We start from the raw sequence: 12,503 nt of genomic DNA on the forward strand, positions 1-12,503 counted from the left end.
ATTTGTCGAGTAAATCGGACATTAGTTGTGTATCGGCTATGTTACAGGACACTCGATATGTAGAGGCTATCCTCTACATGTCTAGTGTCCACGACTATTCGTGCAGGATTATACATGTATAGAATAATTATTGTAAATTGATATGCCACATATTTTATTATTGTGACTTGTAAATACAGCGTTAACTGCATAATCATAACAACTATTATATAATCACAACACTGAAGGTCTGTTTAGAGCAAACTACTTCATGAAAGTTTTTTGATTACATACGGTTCATTACTTTAGGATATTCGTAATAACGATGTCAATGGGGACCCAGAGGCGGAATGTATAGAACAAATTGACTATCTATGAAGTTATAATAACAAATATCAATGAACATCTTTTTATTTTTGACATTAGATCAACCAAAGTCTACTGTTTGAAGCCTTTTTCCTGTTACGAAAGAAACACGAGGAGCGTTTTGTATTTCACTTATTTTTTTATAGGTATCCGGGGCTTTGCTAATTTTTCTTCTTATACTGCCAAAATCAAATGCATATATACTTCCTGGGTTATTCCGTATGGAACATTCTGTCTGAAATGTTACGAATGAGCCTTTAAAAGCGCTCTGAAATCAGAATTTCATTAAACCTAGTTGTTCAGGCGTCGAAATCAGATCGTCGAATTCAATATACATATTACACATACATTTTATTTTTCTGCACTCGTTTATTTGAATTTTAATAATGGCAAATCTCACACTCCTCCGTGCGCGCAATGTGCAGAAAAGGGGTAAAACTTTTTTCTACGTATTAATATAGAAGATCTCATTATACAATTTCCTTGGTTATTATAAATGAGAAAATCTGTGAAAATATTTGTTACAAGTAAACGCAGAAACGGTTGAACGGATTTGGATGACATTTGACACATGGATACACCATGTCCTGAATTACTATGCAGTGTAGTTTTTTAGGCGGGATTATAAGAGCCGCTACCTTAAAATCTGTAAGAAAACTTTCTTAGGATACTGTCAACCATGTTTAACATATTAAAATCTTTCATAGATTTTGAATAATTTGTAGTCAGCAAAAAATTTACTATTTACGCAAAATTTTTTTTAGAAGTTATAGTAATTTTAATATTATAAATGAATAAAAACTTTTCCAATACAGTGTGTAAGAAATATTTGAATTTTTATATTCTTTATTAATGTTATTTTTTAAATAAATCGTGGTGACGTCGTAACGATGGCGCTATGGCTCGCTACAATGATTTAGGAACTTTTGTAGCAAGTAATTCTTTTGGCAAAGGCGCGACCAACACTTAATGTTTTATTAAAGGTCAACTATTCCATTTCACATTATAGCATCTATTTGTATATTTTATGAGATGGCGGTAGATAGTTATTTATCTGCTAACTTTTTCTACAATAAAGATGTAAATAAATATTATATTATTTGGTCTGTCATATACTTACAACTTTCATGTTTAAGTCTACGACTCTCAAAATATTAGAGTCAGATCCTCCACATATCAAAAGGCTTGTATGCGGGACTAATTTTCCACAATAGAGTTTTGATTGGTGGTTGTCTGGGGTTATTGTTTCTATAAGTTTACATGAACCATAATCCCATAGTTGTATATTATCCTTATCTTGCCATGAACACGTTAATATCTAGAAATAACATAAACCCTAAAAGTAACTTGTACTCATGCCAGAGACCCCACCATATAATGGCAGGAGTAGGATGAGATGATGTTTCGAAATAGTTATTTTACCAAAGAAAATCTCTGGGAGTAAACACGACCCGAGCAGGTACAATTATAAGTATCAAATATTGTGCCTAAACTCTTGGTTTTTAGATGTACATAGCTTTCAACTATTACAAGGCAAATTGTAATTAGATGTTAAAACTGTGGACGAATTTTTATTGATCCATTACATGGGAAAGCAGATGGATAGATTAGGCACTAGTTTCTTCTAAAATTAAAACAATTAACAAATAGTGCTCTTAAATTTACCCGCGATACAGTTGTATATGCAATAGCCTAATCCTGATTCTCACCGCAGCTATATTATGTAGAATATTACAATTTGTTATTTCATATTTTATAATCAAATGGTCTTTATAAAAAAACTTAATCTAAAAAATGTTCCATATTAAAGTATTGTCTATCTAATAAAATTAAATAATAAAACAATATTAATTAAACATTACCTACATACGGGTTATCAATTTTGGAGTCTGCTTTGTAGAAATTAAACATTGTTTTCGTACATTTCGTTTTTGAAGACTGATTAATTTTTTATTAAAAAGTTTTTTGTTGCTTTTTTGTGTTAGTAAAAATTAATATACGTTGACAACATAATTTTAAGAGTTTTTTGATGTACCGCCGAAGTCAAGGGTCCAAAAACAATTAAACTTAAATTGGACCACACGGCCCGAGAAGCACCTTTCAAATAAAAAAATATGATCAAAATCGGTTCACCCAGTCAAAGTTCTGAGGTAACATAAAAAAATACAGTCGAATTAAGAACCTCAAACAACTGGTAGTCCGGTCAATTTAGACATTAACCCTTGCAAAAATTCCCAGAAAGCTGAAAATTTGCACAGATGTTAGGGACACCATTGTTATGAAATTGTGAAAAGTCCCCATCAATCCCATGTCTGCAAAAATTTTTATTCAAGGTCAAAGGTTGCAAAATGTTTTTTTTTATTTTTTCAGCGAAACGGCTGGTTTTATGATAAAATATGTCAGACAAAAATTGTAGATCATGCAATTATCTACAAAATTGTCCTTACACATTTTTTCATAATACTAACCATTTTTGAGAAAAAACAATTACAAAATTTTCTTACGCTGTATTGTCTATAATATGTACACGTTTCCACACCACCTATGAGGTAGTGTACCTAGCGCGTCTTTTTTAATGTGGTTTCCCCGGTAGGTCTATTACAGTAAAATTTAATGAATTTTTGGTTATTCTTATTCCTTTCAATCGTTGTACTCTTGTCAGAGTGTTCGTTGTCGATCAGGTACAGCTCGAGCGACAAGTTCCGTTATACTTGGTTATAAACATATTTTATTCATCATCATCGTCATTAATTATTTCTTCTTCTTCCCCTCCATCTTCTTCTCTCTCTCCATTTTCTTTTTCTTCCTCATCTTCTTGAGTTGACGTAAATTGTACTAACAGCGATACATCAGTTGTTTCGTCGTTGATGAGAAAATCTTCTTCTGTTGGAGATTCAACATCTGAACACGATTGGCCTTGACAAGTGGTGCACACTAGTGAACAAAATAAGCCTAATTTTATGCAGCCGCATCTTGAGTTACACCCCTTTTTGCAGTTGCAAAAAATATAATTAAGGAGGTTTTCTGGTGCAGGTGGAAGAAGCGTGTGGATTGGTTCCAATAACCGAGACTTATTATGAATGTTTGACAAAAATTGTTCAAACGTTAGCAGAGAATATTTTAAATAACTACGTGTTTTCACTACGAAGGAATTTCCAAGACTAACTGTGATTTAGACCTTACAAAAACAGGTAGACGGAACGGCCACGCGAACCATGGAATGGCAGGCAGATGTAGTTGTTCAAGGGCACATGGTCCCTTAAAATTAGGGACTCCGTTATCTTAACATCATATTTTCACAATTATCGGTCAATATGAATGTATTAGTCACGCAGACATATATTTTTACTTATATTACAAGCCCAATGATATCATAGGCAGCTTAGACATGCTTATTATGGAGAATACGGCGTAAGAAAGTTCTGTAATACTTTTTTTTTTTCAAAAATGGTTAGTGTTATGAAAAAATGTGTAAGGACAATTTTTTAGATAATTGCATGATCTACAATTTTTGTCTGACATATAATAATAATAATATCAGCCCTGTATTATATACTTGCCCACTGCTGAGCACGGGCCTCTACTACTGAGAGGGATTAGGCCTTAGTCCACCACGCTGGCTTAGTGCAGATTGGTAGACTTCACACACCTCCGAAATTCCCATAGAGAACTTCTCAGATGTGCAGGTTTCCTCACGATGTTTTCCTTCTCCGTTAAAGCGAACGATAATTCACAAAGAATACACACATGATTTTAGAAAAGTCAGAGGTGTGTGCCCTTGGGATTTGAACCTGCGGACATTCGTCTCGGCAGTCCGTTCCACACCCATATAGGCTATCGCCGCCGTCGGACATATTTTTTCATAAAACTAACAGTTTCGCTGAAAAATTCGAAAAACACATTTTTGCAATCTTTGACCTTGAATAAAAAATTTTGCAGACATGGGATCGATGGGGACTTTTCAAAATTTCATAATAATGGTGTCCCTAACATCTATGTAAATTTTCAGCTTTCTGGGAATTAATGCAAGGTTACCCCTATTTTTGGGCTAAATTGACCGGACTACAGGGTAAAGATTACATATTGTAGAAACATAATGTTTAATTTTTTTCTATACATTATTTATTGAAAATTTTGAATACATTACTTCTAATAATGCGATTAGGGCCCCGTTTCGATGGGCACACTAAAGTATGTATGTATAGTCTGTCTGAATTAATTTGCTATCATGTTAAAAGTAACAGGAGTAATTAAAAAACTTTGCTATAATATAAAGATACCATTTCCCCTCCTTTTTCCTGTCCTTCCATCATAGTATAGTTTCTTCTTTCCTACCATTCATTTGTCAACTTCTTATCCCTATATCCTTTCCCGGGCCATTATAGTTATTAAGCCGGAGAGACTTTGTAAACTGTAAGGGAATGCCGATGAAACGCAGCGGTTTATCCAAAAAATAATAATATAGGTACTTACCGTTTTGCCTGGTTTATCAAAATCTAATGCTTCACCACATATATGAACTCCGAAGAAATATCGCGTGGCGTATGGCTGTCTATCATCCCAACACATGACTGCGTTATCCCAGCCGCCTGATATTAACTCATGATGAGACTTTGGATTAAAAGCGCATGCAAATATTCTTGAGGTATGCCCATCCATCAAGTTTTTCTTTTGGCTGTAACGGGTTTCGTGTACTTAGCTATAGATAGGAAGGAACCTATATAATTTTTATTGGTCGACAAGTACAGGACTGTGGGCTGAATTCATAGTTTTTACAGTTCATTTCATATAAGTTTTCCTTAAATGGGCACGACATTTGGTTTGGGTGTACAGGATAGCTAAATTTGGATTACTAACTAAATTTGTAAATCAATTAAAATAAGTTGATGGAATGCAACATAATAGGTACGACAACTTATTTGTCGAATTTTATAAATCGCGACAGTGTTTTAGAAACCTTTGTAGCGGAAAAGGCTTTTCACGCGGGCGATCCCGCAAGCAACACGTAGTAAACACATACATATCAGTTGATATTTATGCATAAAAATGAAAGATATACTTACTTAGCCACTGTAAAATTGTGCCCAGAGTACCTACTAATCTACCCCACTTTTCCCTACCAAGCTTTTTTTGTTTCGCTATGAGTGACTTGCGCGCGCTGTTCCGCCTACTGCGGCCCGTTTTGGTCTCAGAAGGCCCCACGCATCGAAGGACGCTCTCAGCGTCAACGGCAGCATGAGGCTTACCTTCTTCGCCGCCGCCCATACCCGAGGTCACCAAAATGTGTACTAATAGCGGATAACCCCCTGCCGCCCGCCCGCATCCGGCCGATATCTTCTATTAGTCGCATTTTATGACAGGCAGGGGACATGGTTGTGAAATTCTCAAAACGCCCCCAATCTACGGGGCGGATTTCTCTACCTACCTAAAGTAAACAATTACTATCAGATGATTTCTGGCACTGTTTATAGTCTTTAATTAATATGAATCTCAACGGCTTTACCTTAGTAAAATTTATAACTAGTATGTTCGTATACACCTTTTTGTACCATAAGGATGGTATTTACCTATATAATATTATTTATCCAGATTGGTCCATCTGTGACAAATTTAATTCAAATTCGTTCAGCGATTGCTGACTACTTACAGGGAGCATCCAAACATTTTACAAGCTTACCTATACATTTATATTAGAAAGATAAGATAATATTAGCGAGAAGTTAGATAAGATGATAATTATTATCCTTATTACTTAATGATAAGTGCTATTATTACTACCTCGGTGACGTATTTTTCTTTTTGGCATAAGTTGGGAAACGACGTGATTGGTTCACTAGATTTTAAGTTTTACCCACCGGCCGGAAACACTCATAATATCGGAAGAATTGTGAATGGGCTGCTGGCCTTAAGGAAAAGTATTGGATAAAGAAGAAATTGTTTTGCCCTCTGGAAATCATATCACCGTATGAAATGCGAGTATCGTTTTAAAATTGAATTATAGTTTCATTAGTGCCGTGATACGGATTCAGGCCCGGTCCCGGGTTGGGTAAAACTATAGATTGATTATTCTGCGCAGTATCAATCTAGATTGTCTGTTCGGTAAATGTCAATAAACTTGCCTCTATTGCATGTAGGTACCTAACATGACCGACAAATATGGATGTGATAGAACACCTCTGGTCCACACACGAGAAAGGAAAAACTTGATCCCATGTGTGTATGTAGGTATTTAAATACGGATGGTAAGTAGGTATATACCTTGAATAAAAAGCCCTTTCTTGTGTTTGTGCTTCTTCATCGTACATATTTAATTTTGCATCATCTCCATAAGTTATAAATTTGCTAAACCGAGGATGATAGCTTAAACCCAAAGTTTGTCTCTTTTCTCTGATAGTATACAAACATTGATCATATTTATATTTCCAACACTTTATACAACCGTTAACATCTGAAAATTAAGAAGAGTAATTACCTATCCAACATTTTTGAAGACAGTCTTCTAAAGATATTTGCAAGAACGTAGCTAGAGGGCAGAATGGGAGGCGCCTATCCTAGGAAAATAATAATAAATAAATCTTTATTTGGAATAATAATACAGTTTTTTAAAAATACAATGTTCGAAAATATCTGCATTAGTTGGGTAACTGTGTCGCAGATATTAACGCCCACCTCCGTAAAGTCGACAGTTGTATTTCACAATGTAAAAAAACTTTCTATAGGTACTTAAATCAAAACAAAACAAAAAAAAATATGTGTGTTTGTGTGTGCGTGTGTGTGGGTGGGTGTGTGTGTGCGTGCGTGTGTGAGTATGTATGCATGGTTGAGCCTTGTGCTTCCAGGCGCCACGCGTGATGAAGGGCTTTCGTTGAATTTGGCAAACTTTTTTTTATTCCGGCTAGCTGACGCCCTAGAAAAAATCTGTTAAATGGTTACTTTGTTCTAATATGGGTACTGACTTCGACGCACATAGCTGTTGTGTTTTTAAGTGCGTACTGCTTACTCTACTCGTATGCAGGGTCACATTATAGGCATCATTTCAACTGAAAAGCAGTGTGAGGAATCATAAACGATATATGTTCTGTTCATGTGATGTGGTGCATTTGAGTTAAAATACACCACTTGTGTAAAGTTTGCCCGTTGCTGTATGCACGTGGCGATCATATTGTGTAGCTACACTCGTTGCGTGTTCGATTTTCCTTATTAAGGGAAAGACTTTACGTGCAGGCGTAGTCGAGAGCATAAGCTAGTAAATAATATAAATGTGGTCAAGAGGTCCTATTCTGTCTATGAGGGCGTATAACTATAGGCGTTCTAACAAAGAGCAGCTGTGTTGGCTGTGCAGGTAATAGTCAAAAAAATCCCATATTGACTTTTAAAAAATAATTACGCCACATAGACGGAATAGTGCCCTCTGACTTTATTTAAATAAAACAATACTAACAACAAGATAACAACATGTTGGTTATCGGATGAGCCTTGCTCACTGGCCGATGCTTGATTGCAGTTACGGGTCCAGGATACGCGCGACACTCATCGTCTACCAGTGTATGGGTGCATGACCCTGTACTACAGCTAAACAATCGTATGCTACCGTCCGTGAAACCGGCTGCTATGTCATTTAAATCTTCTGTATATTTACAACACATGATTTCCTTGTTAGTGTCACTGAAATTGTAAGTAGAATCTTAAGATTTAAGACTTAGTATACATATAAAAGTTTGCTTTATGTTAGAAGTTAATGTAGATAATACTGAAGGATTTGGATGTAATTTGGCACATAGATAGACCATGACTTGGATGACTAATAATAGCAAACAAATAGAAAATAACAAAAAATCATGTTCAAAAATGTTTTCATTTTTAATGGATCTTTTATGTTTGTGTGCGTATTAATCCCCAAATGTAATCTCCCATCATACTCTCGTTGTACTGCCCTTGGTAATGTTCAAAGTCCATCACATCTTGGTAAAAACGTTCTCCCTGCTCCTCTGAATAGGCACCCATATTATCTTTAAATTTGTCCAGGTGAGCATGTAGCATATGGAGTTTATGGGACATTCTGCAGCCCATCAATTTAAAACTTTCAAGCATAGTTTCAATGAACTCTTCATAATATTAATATTTGGGTTTATCTGCTCAGTATCAGCCGGAGTCTGGAATTTGTGCCCGATATGGCGATAGGCTCGCCCCCTATCACATCATGGGACGGAACATACTTGGCGAAAAGTGGGTGCCCTAGTTGCGCCTCTGCATACCCCTTCGGGGATAAATGCGTGATGTTATGTATGTAACTCTTCATAATTGTCGACTCTGTGATTTCCAAAAAAACAATTGACTACTGCTTTCAGACGCTTCCAGGATTATTTTTCATGAGCAATAAGGAATTTTGTGAAATCATCGCTGCTCATTATTTGTTTTATTTGTGGCCCGACGAAAATACCACTTTTAACTTCAGCTTCACATAATTTTGGAAAAAATCTCTTTAAATATTCAATAGCTTCAGAATTTGGATCTAGAGCTTACACAAATTGCTTCATTAGCCCTAACTTTACCTATATGGAACGGTAGCATCAATATTTATTTAGGCTCTACTATTGGTTTCACTTTCACATTATATTTTCCAATTTAAAATTAACACAAGCACCGTGAGACACCCATTTCTTATCTTGATTCCGTATTTTGAGGTTATAATAAGCCTCATAGGCTTCGCAATGCTTCAAAATCGTTGCCAAAGCAAATTTTTTGCTTCTTACTTTAATAAAGTCACCGCAAATAAAACAGAATTAATCAACATTCTGTTTACACTTTCTTGGTGCCATTTTCTAACCAAGTACGACATAAAAGTTGGATGTTACAACTCAAATACTTATACTTTTTTTTAAATAGTAATAGACTAGTGTGTGTTTAACACTACTGCCGTTCAGACATAATTCACAATTTGCAATTAAAATGATCAAAATGCTACCGCCTATTGCTCATAAGAATCAATTTAAATCTTCAAAACGTACTTATCAACATAAATCAGACAAAAGCAAACTTTAAGAGTTAAAAATGAATATCCGAGTGTTTTTCGATGTTTGGAATCAGAATTCAAGCATTAGAACAGAAACACAAAAAAAAATATTTTTTTGTCGACTTGTGTAATCTATACCATTGATTCCTAAAGTGGTTCAGGTAAACCCCCAGGGGTCCACGGGAGACTTGACAGGGGTCTACGTTGGCGTGAACAAAAAATGGTTTACAATTCGCAAGCGGGTCTACGAAAATTTATCTGGTTTGATAGTAAAGAACTAAAATGTTGGCTTGACTTCACCTATTAATGCACGGTGATCCCCAATATGCAGTCCAGTCGCCCCCTGCGAAATCTGGACAGTTGTGGTAATGCTCTTTCTATGCGAGACATATAAAAAAGATCCACCGGAACCAATAAAATTTTGAAAATGGTCTACGAGAAAAAAGAATTGGAGCCTCTGATCTATACTATTTGATAAAGCTGAAGAGTTGGTTTGTCGTTAATCTCAGGACCTACAGGTTCGAACTGAAAAAATCTTTTCGTGTTGGATAGAATTTTTATTGAGGAAGAGTCTAGGCTATATACCTAACATCACGCTATGACTAATAGGAGCGGAGCATCAATGAAAAATGTTGCAAAAACGGAAACTTTATTCCTTTTGAGAGCCCCCGTTCTGTGAAAGTTCCCCGCCGCATCTGTCTGCCCGTCTGAACGCGTCGAATCAAAAACTACCGAACGGATTTCGATGAAATTTGGTACGGAGATAGTTTGAGATACTAGAAAGGAATTACTAGAGAGCTACTTTCTATCCGAGGAAAATATATACCTAGCGGGACTTTTATCCCGCAAAACTCGGCGAACCCGCGAATAAAAGCCAGTACATAATTAATAAAATTACTTAATTATCACAATCATCATTTATTGGGATTTATCATTATCTTGTCGTCATCCCACGACAATGACTATTTAGATTGTGCTCCAAAATGCTATGTTTGACAATATTATGCCTATAAAACAAATTTGTGGCAATTTTTTATCTACTCCGTTTAATTGCACGCCACTGTATGTACTTACATTATGGACAGGACATTTACTTCGCCTTGATTTATTTGGTTCTGTTCAACATGAAAAGATCGACGTTCGACTAAGGGGGTGCTTGTGTGAACGGTAATTATTTGTTTATCTGGGGCAGCATTTTTAATAAAAGTGTTAATAACTGCAAAACTTTTTCGTGCCGTTTTCATACTTGATGGAGCCATTGGACCAGCAACAGATTTTCTACGTGGTTCCATTATTTGTGTTCTGTATCCGTAAAAGTATAATATTAAATACTACAAAGTATAAGTAATAGGTAAACAAGTGTCCAAAATTTAAATTAAAATCTCAATCTGTATTCTGTCCTGAGATTCTGTCACTATAGATTTCAATTGAAAGATTAAAATTTTTGTGTCCAGTGCTGTAATTGTATGAAAGGAGTTTGATATTATATATCCCATGACGATTCTTCTACCTATATAATGTAATAGTGTGCCCATATACATTATAATTCTCTTTGTAGTGAACCAACAGTGCTTCTGTAACTGTAATAATAACTGTACGGTATTAATTTTACGATTATCGTACCTTTGTTATGTAATGTAATTTTTGAAAGACGACCGACCGATCATTGTGGTGTGTTTGCCTCTATAACATTTTTTTTCTCATTGACTGAAACTAATGTTTGTAAATGTAGGCGTATACACGATGAACGCCGTTAATTAATTATGAATTATGTTTTTATTTTATTCCATCATGCAAAATTAATTTAACTTAAATTAAACATAAAAATATGCCAAATGTTTAACTCCTAGCTTTGTTGCAATCACTTTCGGTTAGTTAACAAACTAATTAACCTTAGGAATGATGAGAAGTAAAAAAATAATTGTAATGTAATGGCAAATATTAAGAATTTTCCACCTCGCTTTCTTTTAAGACTGATTTTAGCCTAAATAGCCCCCATGAAGGGCTATGTTTTTTTAATGAATATGTAAGTTGAGAGTCTGGAGAATTTTTTGACCTACCTTAGAACCACGAAGTCACTTGTTTATATTTATAATTTAAAGTAGAAAATTTAAGTCATAATTCATAGAGCGTAAGTTTTTCACTTTACAGCAACATTTTCATAAATTTCATGAAAATTACGAAGCTGACTGTTTTTAGAATAAAGTACAAGTAATGAAATATAGTTGCAACAAAAACATCTTGAATAAGTCTTCCACTTTTTGTAAAAAAATACATTTAATTGTTCAAATCGAAAATTCTCAAAAATTCAGAAAAATATTCATAACTCGTAAACTATGAAAAATCGCAGAACATACATACATGGGGGCGATTCGGACACCCCAAGGGGTGCTCTATCTCTGGACCTCCGCTTGACACTATTTTCTGGGAAATCCTGTATAAGTGATTTTGAATGTTATTCAGAAATAATAATTATTCCCACAAATCGTTTTGACAAATCATAAGTGCAACTTTGTTCTTCTACGTGATAAATAAAGTATTTTATTTATTTATTTATTCACAGTGGAATACAGATATAAATTTATGTAAGTATATAAAAAATAATTCATGTTTTTTAGTTTCGTTAAAACTCGAAAACCGCTGGACCGAGTTGTATAATGTATGGAATAAAGAACTATAGCGAACAAAGACCAACCAGGAGTGGCTTGAAGAAAAAACAACTTCGTCTAAAATCTAAAAAAATAGAAAAAATGTAAATAGGTAATTTTGCATTTAAATTGCCACTTCGGATTTCTTTTGAACGCACTTTTTCTGTAAATGATGGCCTGATTTTAAAATTATTTTTGCGTTAGAATTAGTTTAGTTTCCATTTGATACGAATAAAATGTTGCTAGTATTGGATCTTAAAGTGCGAAGTTACAGTCGAAAATTCCGCAAAATGAAATTGAATGGATTTTGATTGTTATTTTTGTGTTGGATTCATTATAATTTCAACAAGCTTCCCCACTTACTGATTTGAAATATTCTTTTCGAGTCGGAGCCTAATTAAAGTGTCGAAAAAATATATGTAGATTTTAAAACAACATACACACCCCTATCGAGGATAAACCAGAAGGGGTAGAGGTGCTACAAGGCATCCAATTTT

At 34.8% G+C, this 12,503-nt stretch overlaps 1 protein-coding gene across 1 annotated transcript; it reads right to left on the minus strand.

The window, feature by feature from the left end:
- Positions 1-374: 374 nt before the first annotated feature.
- Positions 375-10,838, minus strand: LOC115449067 (transcription initiation factor TFIID subunit 5). The gene is made up of 6 exons (XM_030176763.2): positions 10,433-10,838; positions 7,787-8,010; positions 6,604-6,793; positions 4,819-5,020; positions 1,466-1,663; positions 375-580 (listed from the first exon to the last, which is right to left on the minus strand). The coding sequence occupies exons 1-6, from the start codon at positions 10,648-10,650 to the stop codon at positions 407-409; spliced, it is 1,206 nt and encodes a 401-aa protein (XP_030032623.1). The 5' UTR covers positions 10,651-10,838; the 3' UTR covers positions 375-406.
- Positions 10,839-12,503: the final 1,665 nt, after the last annotated feature.

Source organism: Manduca sexta, chromosome 17, assembly GCF_014839805.1.
Source record: "Manduca sexta isolate Smith_Timp_Sample1 chromosome 17, JHU_Msex_v1.0, whole genome shotgun sequence".
Taxonomy (NCBI): Eukaryota; Metazoa; Arthropoda; class Insecta; order Lepidoptera; family Sphingidae; genus Manduca; species Manduca sexta.

Bases quoted from the DNA above. Each gene is read 5' to 3' on its own strand.
- LOC115449067 (XM_030176763.2), bottom strand. From the start codon at position 10,650: ATGGAACCACGTAGAAAATCTGTTGCTGGTCCAATGGCTCCATCAAGT. The intron at 8,011-10,432 runs GTAAGTACATAC...TTACAATTTCAG, and splicing joins GTAAATGTCCTGTCCATAAT to TGACACTAACAAGGAAATCA. The intron at 5,021-6,603 runs GTATATACCTAC...AACCCGTTACAG, and splicing joins GAAAGGGCTTTTTATTCAAG to CCAAAAGAAAAACTTGATGG.